We start from the raw sequence: 13,051 nt of genomic DNA, 5'->3' as shown, positions 1-13,051 counted from the left end.
ACAGCAGTTTTGGAATTTCTGTAAAAATTTTTGACCCAGCAATTTGGCTTCTAGGAATTTATCATGCAGATTATATAGGTGTTTTGTTTTTGTTTTTGTTTTTTTTTGGATTGTATAGGTTTTTTAATGCTATATAACAAATTACCACAAATTTAGCTGTTTATTTATTTTTAAAGTTTATTTATTTTTAAAGCTTATTTTGAGAGAGAGAGCATGGGGGAAGAGCAGAGAGAGGGAGAGAGAGAGAGAGAGAGAGAGAGAGAGAGAGAATATCCCAAGCAGGCTCCACACTGTCAGTGCAGGGCCTGATGTGGGGCTTGAACCTTAAACTGTGAGATCATGACCTGAGCCACAGCCAAGAGTCAGATGCTTAACCGACTGAGCCACCCAGGCGCCCCAGGCTTATTTATTTTTAAATATTTATTTTGAGAGAGAGAGAGAGCACACATGCATACACACATATGCATGTGAGCGGGGGAGGGACAGAGAGAGAGGGAGAGAGAGAATCCCAAGCAGGCTTGGTACTGTCAGCACAGAGCCAGATGCGGGCTTGATCTCACTGACTGTGAGATCATGACCTGAGCGGAAACCAAGAGTTGGATGCTTAGCCAACTGAGCCACCCAGGCACCCTTGAGAGAGAGAGAGAGAATTTGAATATCAATAAGGGACTGCTTAAATAAGTGATAATATATTTTAAAAAATGGAATACTAGGCAGCTATTGAAAGATCACCATGGGCCTAGATGTGCTCCTTTGTAAATTAAAAATACATAATGTGTAGGGGCATACACACACAGACACACACACACACACACACACACACACACACGAGGAATATATAGAGAGAGAGAGAGCAGAAGAAATTGATAGCAGTGATTATCTGTGGGGAGTTGAGTCAGCAGGACTTGTATTTTTGATTTTGTATCTTCCTGTGGTGCTGCTGGAGTTGTGCTTCATCACCACCGTGTACTACTACTGTAATAAACTTTTAAACTGGTAACTTCAAAACCACCTGGATGGGTGCCAAGCATTTAAGAGGCTTTTTAAAGACCCCAGATAATTGTCCTGCATGCAGCAGTTTAGCACACCTGCTCCAGAGGTTTGGAAAATATCTATTTTTCATTTGAGAACCACTTCACCAAATAGTTGAAAAATTGCAACTATTTTGTATTATTTTTCTAAGCCAAATATGGGGATATTACTCATTACACTTCTCTTTCTTTACCTGGGAAAATTAAATAATGCATATCAAGCAGTTGACAAAGGCCCTAGAATGATTAGTATTTAGCAATAGATAAGTAATAAGAAAGCTGCCTCAGGATGCCTCTGTTCTGAATTAAGGTTTAGGTTTTTTTAGGCAACATTTTATCCAGTTCTTCCTCTGTTTTATCAGAGTTCTTTTTTTGACTAGTATAAATTGGTTCAGACTATTTTTAGAAGATGGAACAATAGGTTTGGGAAACATTTTAAGTGTTCTCATTTTTTCACAGAATTTCTTATCTTCGGTTTTTGTTTGCTTTTCACATGCTTTAAACCAGGTTTCTTTTCTTCTCTTACCTACAGACATACTCCTGTTTCATTCTAATGCTACATCTGAAATGTGAATAAGTCTTGGAACAAATACACGAATATAATTTCAAATTTTGTTCTTATAAGCAAGGAGCATGTGTGCTGCTTTGCATGGATATTTTCAGTGATAAGCTGATCTCTCGTAAAGGGCCACCATGGCTTTTAGAATCAGCACCTTATAATTAATGCTAAGTGATGCTTAGTTCCAGATTGTGCAGCTGTAGTCTTGAGAGTATTTCTAAGGGAGTTAGAATATTTTGTAAGGGAGGAGTTGTTTTTTCCTTACATCAATTCTTTAAAAAACATTTTTTTTAATGTTTATTTATTTTTGAGAGAGAGAGACAGAGTGCAAGTGGGAGAGGGGCAGAGAGAAAGGGAGACACAGAATCCGAAGCAGGCTCCAGGCTCCAAGCTTTCAGCACAGAGCCCAACATGGGGCTTGAACTCACGAACCACGAGATCATGACCTGAGCTGTAGTCGAATGCTTAACCGACTGAGCCTCCCAGGTGCCCCTCTTACATCAATTTTTGAATTGCTTTATATTGCAGGGGTCTTTAAATATTCCTCTCAGGGTACCTGGGTGGCTCAGTCAGTCGGGTGACTGACTCTTGATTTTACCTCAGTTCCTGGGATCGAGCCCCACATGGGGCTATGTGCTGGCAGCGTGGAGCTTGCTTGGGATTCTCTTCTCTCTCCCTGCCCTTCTCCCACTTGTGCTCTCTCTCAAAATAAATAAATATTTACAAAAAATAGGGGTGCCTTTGTGGCTTAGTCAGTTAAGTGTCTGACTCTTGATTTTGGCTCAAGTCATGACCTTGGGGTTAGTGAGTTCAAGCACAGCATTAGGCTCTGCGCTGACAGTGCGAGCCTGCTTGGGACTGTCTCTACCTCTCTCTCTTCCCCTCTCCCACTTGTGCTGTCCCTCAAAAATTAAATAAACATTAAAAAGAAAACAGTATTGTTATGACAGTTTATATTTTGGACAAGTTTTTTCTTTTTTAATAAACAAATATTGTTTGTCGTTAATTACAGTATTATTTATAGTAGTAAGAGATGGGTGTGGTTAGATTGTGGTATATCCTTAAAGTGAAATTCTCTGTAGATATAAAAGAAATAATTACAAAGCTCTCCGTATAAAGATGTTCTCCAAAATGTGTTAAGTACAAAAAGTGAGTGCAAAGCAGTGTACATATGCTTCCATTTATGTAAAAAGCAAAAGGATGTTGAAAAGAGAATAAATGTACACATCTTGTGTGTTTGCATACAGTATCTTTGTAAAGACACCCAGAAAACTAGTAACACTAGTTGCCTTCAGGGAGTGGGTAGGAGGAGTAGGAGTAGGAGACACCATATAATCTTTTGTGACTTTTGCTTTTGAACCATGTAAATGTAATTTTTTTTTTTTTAAATAATGAAAGCAAGTGAAAATCAAGACAAGTGTATAATCAGTGGCTAGACCAGGTCATGGTTTCTTACAAATAGCGCTGACTCTCAAAATTACTTTTTTAAAAATTTTTTTAAGATTTTATTTTTTTAAGTGGGGCCGAACTCACAACCCTGAGATAAAGAGTCACATGCTCCACCAACTGAGCCAGCCAGGAGCCCCTCAAAATCACTTTAGAGAATATTGTTGAAATTTTGTTTTGTGAATGTTATATTATTGATACTAGTTAGAACTTGTATCATCTGTGTGATCCCTGTGACTGAGGTGCATTTTTCCTTCATTATAGAAATGATTGTTTTATGAGATGTAGCTTAAAATTTGTCATGAAAATAAAACACTGAGTCAACTAATTTAATGTTTGGGAATTACATATTTGGCTATTTAAATTCTCCTAGTAGATATTTCATTTCAAATAATGATTGGGAGGAGTATCACATGGTATTAAGAGCATAAGCAGGTTCAATTTCCAGTCCTGCCACTTACTAGCTTGCAACTTTGGGCAAGTAGGCCCAGTTCCTTCAGTTTTTTTTTTTTTTTTTTTTAATTTTTTTTTTCAACGTTTATTTATTTTTGGGACAGAGAGAGACAGAGCATGAATGGGGGAGGGGCAGAGAGAGAGGGAGACACAGAATTGGAAACAGGCTCCAGGCTCTGAGCCATCCGCCCAGAGCCCGACGCGGGGCTCGAACTCCCGGACCGCGAGATCGTGACCTGGCTGAAGTCGGACGCTTAACCGACTGCGCCACCCAGGCGCCCCTCCTTCAGTTTTTTAAGGACTAATAGCACTTGTTTCATAGGGTTTCTGTGAAGATAAAATAATTTTATTAGTTAACACTTACATAGTATCTGCTGTGTGCCAGACATTATCAAAGCATTTTACATATATGAATTCATTTAATCTTCACAGCAGTCTTGTAACATAGATATGTATTGTCATTATGCCCATTTATAGATGAGGAAATCAAAGCACAAGGCATGAAGTAATTTGTGCTGAGTACCACAGCTAGTAAGCCAAGGTTCAGATCAGGGCAGTCAGGTTCCAAACTGCATTTTCTTGACCACCATGCTGTTTAGAACACATAGCTCCCTGATGGCACAGATGAATTGTGAGCCTTCAACAAATTTCAATAATAAAGGTAATATAATAATAAATGTTACTATAAAAGTTATATATTCATTGGAGAAAATACAGATAAACGAAGTGAACAAAATATATAGATATCATCTTCAGTCTAACCCCTCAGAAAACAAATATGTTGGTTTTATATACCTATTCATATACTTTAAGAAAATAACATTTTGGGGCACTTGGGTGGCTCAGTCTGACTTTGGCTCAAATCATGATCTCGTGGGTTTGTGTGTTTGAGCCCCGCATTGGGCTCTGTGCTGACAGCTTGGAGCCTGGAGCCTGCTTCAGATTCTGTGTCTCCCTTTCTCTCTGCCCTTCCCTGCTGCTTGTGTGCATGCTCTCAGAAAAAAAAATGAATAAACTTAAAAAAAGTTTTTTTTAAAGAAAATAGCATTTTGTAAACTACTTTGGTCATGTGTTAATACAGCATTAACTCCTTTTTGCTTAATTTGATTCATCATCTCCTGGGTTTTTGAAAAAATTTTATCAAATTTTTTTATTTTAATTTCAGTATAGTTAACATGTAGCGTTATCTTAGTTTCATGTGTACAATATAGTGATTCAACAATTCTATACATTACTCAGTACTCATCATAAGTGTACTTTTTAAAAAAAGTTTTTTAATGTTTGCTTATTTTTGAGAGAGAGAGAGGGAGAGAGAGACAGAGCCCGAGTCGGGGAGGGGCAGAGACACAGGGAGACACAGAATCTGAAGCAGGCTCCAGGCTCTGAGCTATCAACACACAGCCCTACGTGGGGCTTAAACCTATTTGCCATGAGATCATAACCTGAGCAGAAGTCAGACACCCAACCAACTGAGCCACCAGGAGTCCTGATAAGTCATAATCCCTTTATCTGTTTCACCCATCCCCCTATCCACCTCCCCTCTGGAAACCATCAGTTTGTTCTTTATAGTTAAGAGTCAGTTTCTTGGTTTGTTTCTCTGTCTCTCTCTCTTTTTTCTTTTGTTTCTTAAATTCCATATAAATGAAATCATATGATATTTCTTTCTCTGACTTATTTTACTTAGCATTATACTCTCTAGCTCCATCCATGTCATTGCAAATGGCAAGATTTCCTTATTTTTATGGCTGAATAATATTCTTGTGTGTGTGTGTGTATTACATCTTTATCCATCTGTTGATGGACACTTGGGCTGCTTCCATAATTTGGCTATTGTAAATAATGCTGCAGTAAATGTAAGAGTGAATGTATCCTTTCAAATTAGTGTTTTTGTATTCTTTGGGTAAATACCCACTAGTGCGATAACTGGATCATGGAGTAGTTCAATTTTTAATTTTTTGAAGACCCTCCATACTGTGTTCCACAGTGGCTGTACCAGTTTGCATTCCCACACCAGTGCACAAAGGTTACTTTTTCTTCACATCCTCACCAACACTTGTTTCTTGTGTAACCTCCTGTTTTAATGTACAAAATGGAGGTAAGATACTGTATTGCTTGCCATCTTTCTCTAGATTTGGTATTCTTTTGGAAGTAAGCTAAGGAATTCTTTTGAGTCATTCATAGAGGTTTCTCCAAAGAAGACCTACATACAGCCAACAGACACATGAAAGATGCTCAACATCGCTAATCATCAGGGAAATGCAAATCAAAACCACAATGAGCTATATCACCTCACACTAGTCAGAATGGCTAGTATCAAAAAGACAAGAAATAGCAAGTGTTGGCAAAGGTGGGGAGATAAGGGAACCCTTGGATTCTGTTGATGGGAGTGTAAATCGGTGCAGCCAGTATGGAAAACACTATGGAGTTTCCTTAAAAAATTAAAAATAAAAGTATCATACGATCCAATAATTCTATCACTTAGATACTTACCCAAGGAAAACACAAACACTAATTTGAAAGATAAATGCAGGGTCGCCTGGGTGGCTCGGTCAGTTAAGGGTTCGACTTTGGCTCAGGTCATGATCTCACTGTCTGTGAGTTTGAGCCCCGCGTCGGGCTCTGTGCTGATAGCTCAGAGCCTGGAGCCTGTTTCAGATTCTGTGTCTCCCTCTCTCTCTGCCCCTCCCCTCTTCACACTCTGTCTCTCTCTCTCTCAAAAATAAAAATAAAAATAAACATTAAAAAAAATTAAAAAAACAAAACAAAAAAAAGAAAGATAAATGCACCCCTATGTTTATTGTAGCATTATTTACAGTAGTCAAGATATGGAAGCAACACAAGTGTCCCTTGATAGATAAATATATAAAGAAGACAGACAGACAGACAGACACACACACACACACATATACACAGGAATATTACTCAGCCGTAAAAAAAGAATGAAATCTTGCCATTTGTTACAACATGGATGGACTTAGAGGATATTATATTAAGTGAAATGAATCAGAGAATCAGACAGAGAAAGACAAATACCATGATTTCACTTATATGTGGAATCTGAAAAACAAAACAGAAACAAACAGACTCATTACATAGAACAAATCTGTAGCCAGAGGGGAAACAAATGGGAGAATGGACCAAATGGGTTAAGGTGATTAAGAGATACAAACTTCCAGTTAGAAAATAAATAAGTCACAAGGATGAAAAGTATAGCATAGAGCATATAGTCAATAATATTGTAATAACTATATGATGAAGATGACAACTAGTCTTACCATGGTGAACATTGCATAATGTGTAGAATTGTTGAATCACCCTGTTGTACGTCGGAAACTAATATGACATTGCATGTCAGCTGTACTTCAATTTAAAAAAATCCCTGCCTATATGCAAGCTTAAGACTCTTACAGAGGAATTTCTTTTTTTTTTTAAGTTTATTTATTTTGAGAGAGAGAGAGCACACGTGCTCGCAGGAGTAAGGGGAGGGTCAGAGAGAAGAGAGGGAGAATCTCAAGCACGGAGAATCTCCGTGCTGTCACCGCAGAGGCCAGTGCGGGGCTTGATGCCACAAACTGCGAGATCATGACCGGAGCTGAAATCAAGAGTCATTCACTCAACTGACTCAGCCACGCAGGCTGCCCCTTACAAGGGAATTTCTTATTGACATTGACAACAGAGAGAACTCTGGCTACAAGGATTTTCAGGAGAAAAAGTCAATCACTGGCCACAAATGAAAGGATTTTTTGTTTGATTTTTTTTCTTACATAGACTTTATGGCCAATATGAATCTACTTTCATAATAGCCAAAATTTAATAGTGTTCAAATAAAAAGAATATAAGGATGTAATTGTAAGGAGATGTAAAGATGCCTAAGATCTGGCTCCTATTAACTTGGTTGTCATAATAGAGTTAGCATATGTTGTGAAATAGATGATCTGAACTGCTGTCATGTAATAGAGAATGCTCTGAGAGTTTTTAAAGGAACCCACAAACTCCCTTTGTGTCCTCAAATCTTGACAATAAAGAGAAAAAATCTTCACATTCAAGGATAGAAAGCTTTATAACCTCAAATATGGTCTCTTGGTTTATACCTTCCCTTTAGGAATGTCTCTCCAGACATGTCTGTCAACCATGCATTGTACTCTGGCCCAAATTTAGATCATTACCTTTCACTTTATTCTCCCATGGCTTGCCACAACCAGGCGCTGATACTTAAATACAAGAAGGAAATACACAAATAATTATCAACTGCATAATCTAACTCGCTTGCTGTAGCTTTGTAGCTCTAGGTCCTGTAGGCTCTGTTTCATCTTCACAGAATCTTGGAAGAGAAGGAGCTCAGTTCTGTAGGGCTGCCTGCCTGTATGATCTTTGGCCTTCTCTACCAACATGCCCTTCCAAGCATGACTTGACTCTGAAATCCAAAGCCAAAGAAGAAGAAAATATTCCCTTTCTTTTTAAACTAAAGCCATCTTTCAGTTTCTCATCTGTTAGTTCATGATGGATTCTTTCTGGATAATTGTGGAGACCCTACCCTCTGCTCACTGGAGTATTTCCTTGTTCTTTAGCCCCAACATGACAACCACATCAAAATACAATTCATTAAGATGAGCATTTTTACATAAAATAGAATCAGGACAAAATTTACTTAAAGACTTTAAAAATCATGAGCAAAGATTATTGATATTTTATTGATTACTCTTTTTTTTTAATTTAATGTTTATTTTTGAGAGAGAAAGAGAGAGACAGAACATGAGTGGGAGAGGGGCAGAGAGAGAATGGAGACACAGAATCCAAAGCAGGCTCCAGGCTCTGAGCTGTCAGCACAGAACCCGATGCTGGGCTCGAACTTGGGAATGGCGAGATCATGACCTAGGCCAATGTCGCAGACACCCAATCAACTGAGCCACCCAGACTCCCCTTTTATTGATTACTCTTAAAACATCAGTTTCCACTTGCATGTCTTCAGTACCCCCAAGGAGTCTTTTTAGACCCAACAAAATATTCAGGCTTACAGGACTGCCAGGGCATTCATCTACTTAGGAGGATACAGTCCAGGAAGGGGCAGTGCTAGGCATCCCTTTTCAGTGGAGTAGTCCTCATAGGAGTGGGTATAGCAGTCCAAAGGTTTTCTGCCTTTCACTTCTTCCTTCCCCAACCCCCTCCAGGTCACAGCTCAGGTGCAGGAAAACAACATCCACATTGTGCAGATCAGGGAGCCACCATGGGTTAGAAGCCTCATATAGTACAACTGCTAATATCTCCCATAGAAGCTTTATTGGTATAGATTCCAGGGTCCCCTAGGGACATACCTTGAGTCATCCCACTCAGAAGTTCAAAGCTATAGCTTCCCACCAGGTAATTGAGTGATTTTTACCATAAGCAATGTTGCCTAGTAACTCAGCTGACATTCACCTTATCAGGTTTCCAGGGCAAAAGAGATAGAAAGTTAATCCAAGGTCACACTTGTCTTCAAGGAGATTTTTTTTACCTTTTATCCACAACTTCTCAAGAGTATTTTTATAAAGATGACTGTGATTTCAAATTTGCCTGAAATAAATGGCTTTGAAGTAGCTTCATAATTTTGTGTCCTATAATGGTAAATTTTAGCTTTTCTTCCTTTGACTCTTTTTCCTTTTTTGATAGGTCGAATCAAATATTCTGAACAGGTGTATGATGCGTGTATGGAGACATTTGACTGTCTTCCTCTTGCTGCCCTCTTAAACCAGCAGTTTCTGTGTGTACATGGAGGGATGTCACCTGAAATTACTAGTTTAGATGACATTAGGAAAGTAAGTAATCTTTCATTAGTCTAATGGAGTATATATATCTTTAGTTCAGTTTTTTTGGTTTTTTGTTTTTTTGCAGTCAGCTAATATGCCTCCGTCTGAAAATTTTTAAATACTGATAATCAAAAGTAAGAAACTGGAAATCACCTACAATCTCATTATTGGGAGATAACTACTGATAATATTTTGCTATTCCAGAAAATTTCTGTAAATTTTAATGAAATCTGTACTTTTACCAAGTAGAAACATAACGTATTTTGGGTACAGTCCTGAGACTTTAAATAAATTGTGTAGCAATACGAAAGGAAGGAAATCAGGATTCTAATCCTTGTCCTGCAGTCAATTGTGCAATCTTGACCAAATCCCTTAAGTCTTAGTCACATTTTCTTCTCTGGGAAATAAGGAAGTTAGAATGGATGGTCTGAGGACTTCCAGCTATGAAATTTGTTGACATTGACATTTTAAATGATAGAGTTTAAGTTGCTATACTTGCGTGAGTTGGTGATTATTATTTTCAGGACTTCAAAAAAAGATGATCAATCTTTTTTCACTTCTGTTGTTCTACATTACCATCTTATTTTCTCTATCTTTGTATTCTTTTACCTGTCTATGTAGGTACTGAAAGTAAAGATTTTTCTGTTTATAAAACTTTTTTCTGAATTAAAGTTACTTTCCTCAGGGTAAGAGGGTGTGCCTACATCTCTGCTGCCTTATCATCTTTAAAATAACCAGAATTTCTCTTTTACATTGTAAGTCTTGAGTTTCGCAATTCTGAACCAACTGTATTAAAAAAACACTCTCCTTTCACTTAGTAGAAGTCCTCAGCTATTTCAGTTATTCATTTTGTCTTGGTTTTTACGCTGCTAACCAAAGCAGCCGTGACTAAAGGCTTAAATTGATAACTTACATTGAAATGCCTCCACTGCATAGAATGGAAAGGATGAAAGTCCTTTACAAAATAAAACTAGAAATCTCCATTGGGATGAGGTAAAAAATGAACAGAACCATTGTAAAACCTTTGCTCCTTTGATGGTAACCTTAGCTTACCTAGGCAGTTGAAATGAAGACTTTATATAGCCTTTCTCAATAATAGTATATCTCTATAGTGGTTGATTTCACATTCGAATTAAATGAGTACTGCTTTTAATATTAGGATGTAAAGCAGTCCTTTTCTTAGATGACAGAGATATTTATAAAAATTTATTTCAAGAAAATAATAAAAATTGTATATCCAAATTTGTTAAGTGTTTGTATTCTTCCTAAAGGAACAGTTCTTTAAGGTGCTTGCTGCTTTTTCCCCTAATACATTCTTGTGGGTGGGAGGTTTTTGGCTTTTGGGTTTTTGATGCATACCAGGTTCCAAAAGGTCTTTTGCTTTCATGATTTTTCTTCTTTTGGCTCTTGTGTGTCTTCTAGTTAGACAGGTTTAAAGAACCTCCAGCCTTTGGGCCAGTGTGTGACCTGCTTTGGTCTGATCCCTCAGAGGATTATGGCAGTGAAAAGACCTTGGAGCACTATACCCACAACACTGTCCGAGGGTGCTCTTATTTTTACAGGTAAGCTAATCCTCAAAGTTATAAAATTAGGAAAGGCAACTGCAATATGTTTCATCAAATTATTTTTAAGTATTTTATATCTTTAATTTGTATAGTATCGGACCTTCTGTTTAATTTTTTAATTAACAGAAGGCAGAAAACTCTTGTTTTGTATTTTATATCTTAATTGGCATTATGCCCTCATATATGAATACCCTCAAGATACTTAAGTGTAATATACCGAACATGATTGAACAGAGTATCTTGCAGTGCTTAAATGTTATTTTTCAGACTCTAGATAATCTTGATTATTTGTTCCCAAACATCATTGATAAGCTTTTTTAAAAATAAAGGTTTGTTGACTCTTCCCCCAGAGATTCTGATTGAGTAGGTCTGAGACAGGAAAATCCTGTTATTTTTTTAAAAGCTCTCCAACTTCTGGAACCACTGCTATAGGCAAAGATATAAAAAGAACAGGACATTGTGAACTAAGCCCAGGACATTTCCTGGAAGTTGGCTGTTGTCTTAAATCTCACATGAGCTTTTATTGTGTTCTGCCGTTCAAAAATAGGGAGGTAGAGGGAGGTTTGAAGTCTAAATATTTTTAGTTCCAATATTTTACTGTGACAAGTAATGCATAAATGTAGTCCCCTAAAAAATCTGTTAATTGCCTAAGATAATATATTCATGAAGTGAAATCCACATACAAAAAGTAAAGAACTTCAAAATTGCCATAGTTTTAACATTTTTCTAAGCAACCTTGTTTTATTCCTTTTTGAGTCATTTAAATTTTACTTCTCTTGGGGCACGTGGGTGGCTCAGTTGGTTAAGCGTCCAACTTCAGCTCAGGTCATGATCTCGTGGTTCATGAGTTTGAGCCCCACATCGGGCTCTGTGCTCCCAGCTCAGAGCCTGGAGCCTGCTTCAGATTCTGTATCTCCCTCTCTCTCTGCCCCTCCACAACTCGTGCTCTGTCTCTCTGTCTCTGTCTCTGTCTCTCAAATATAAACATTAAAAAAAATTTTTTTTTACTTCTCTTTACATTGCTTAAAATAAAGAGCATCATTTATTTTTTTATTGTTATTGTTTGTACAGTATAAACTGGTACAGTCTCCTTGGAGATCAGCTTGATAATATCTCTCAATTATAAATGTCCACCCAGGGCCTTCGAACCAGGAGTTCTCCTTCTAAAATGTAATCCTATAGCCATAAGTCAATCCTCGTTATTTATGAATTTGCCTACTTGCTAAGAATTACTTGTAACTGCAAGGTCACCACTTAAACACTTTCGTGGTCATTCACAGACATGCACACATGCAGAGTGATGGCAAAGTTCGAGTCACCCCATGTGTGTTCCTAGCTGAGGTTAACAAGGAGCTGCTCTGCCTTCTTTTTCCAGCTTTCATACTATAAGACTATCATTATACCATTCTTTCTGTGATCCATTTAGTGCAACATTTTTCACATTTTTTGTTGGCAATTTTGCTGTGTAAAATGGCCCCCAAGCATAGTGCTTAAGTGCTATCTGGTATTTCTATGTGTAAGAAGGCTGTGATGTGCCTTGCAGAGAAAATACGTCTATGTTATATAAACCTAATTCAGGAATGATTTGTGACATTGTTGTCCATGAGTTCCATGTTAATGAATCAACAGTATGTATTAAATAAGATGTCCTTAAACAGAAACACACATAAAACAAGGTTATGTATTGATTGATTAATGAAAATGTGACCAGAGGCTCCAGGACCCTATGTATTTTCTCTAGGAGCAGTGGTTCAATTTTGACTAATTCCGTTTTTGCAACAACTTTATAGAACATAGCTACTGCAAATAACAAGAATCAACTATATAAATGTGCAAATGTGTAAAATGTATGTACAGCTGGCCCTTGAACACGATGCATTTGAAATATGCAGGTCCACTTATACATGGATTTTTTTTTTTAAGTTTAGTTATTTATTTTAAGAGAGAGAGGGTGGGTGAGAGGCAGAGAGAAAGGGAGAGAGAGAGAATCCCAAGCAGGTTCTACACTGTCATCACAGAGATCGTGAGAGCCATGAGATTATGACCTGAGCTGAAATCAAGAGTCAGATGCTTAACCAACTGAGCCACCCAGGTGCCCCTACATGGATTCTTTATATAAATATAATACAGCACTATAAAAGTATTTTTTCTCCTTTATGATTTAAAAAAAATTTTTTTTGATGTTTATTCATTTTTTGAGAGACAGAGACAGTG

General features: G+C 37.5%; 1 protein-coding gene across 6 annotated transcripts in view; it reads left to right on the top strand.

Annotated features, from left to right (window-relative positions):
- Positions 1-13,051, top strand: part of PPP3CC (protein phosphatase 3 catalytic subunit gamma) — a 106,537-nt gene that overhangs the window by 61,801 nt on the left and 31,685 nt on the right. For all 6 annotated transcript variants that reach the window (XM_043561981.1, XM_043561947.1, XM_043561972.1 and 3 more), the window contains exons 5-6: positions 9,136-9,281; positions 10,695-10,834. In XM_043561981.1, coding sequence (XP_043417916.1) covers positions 9,136-9,281; positions 10,695-10,834 — 286 coding nt within the window. The remainder of the gene's footprint in view (positions 1-9,135; positions 9,282-10,694; positions 10,835-13,051) is intronic.

Source organism: Prionailurus bengalensis, chromosome B1 (genome assembly GCF_016509475.1).
Source record: "Prionailurus bengalensis isolate Pbe53 chromosome B1, Fcat_Pben_1.1_paternal_pri, whole genome shotgun sequence".
Lineage (NCBI taxonomy): Eukaryota > Metazoa > Chordata > Mammalia > Carnivora > Felidae > Prionailurus > Prionailurus bengalensis.
This window is presented reverse-complemented; position numbering and strand designations above follow the sequence as displayed.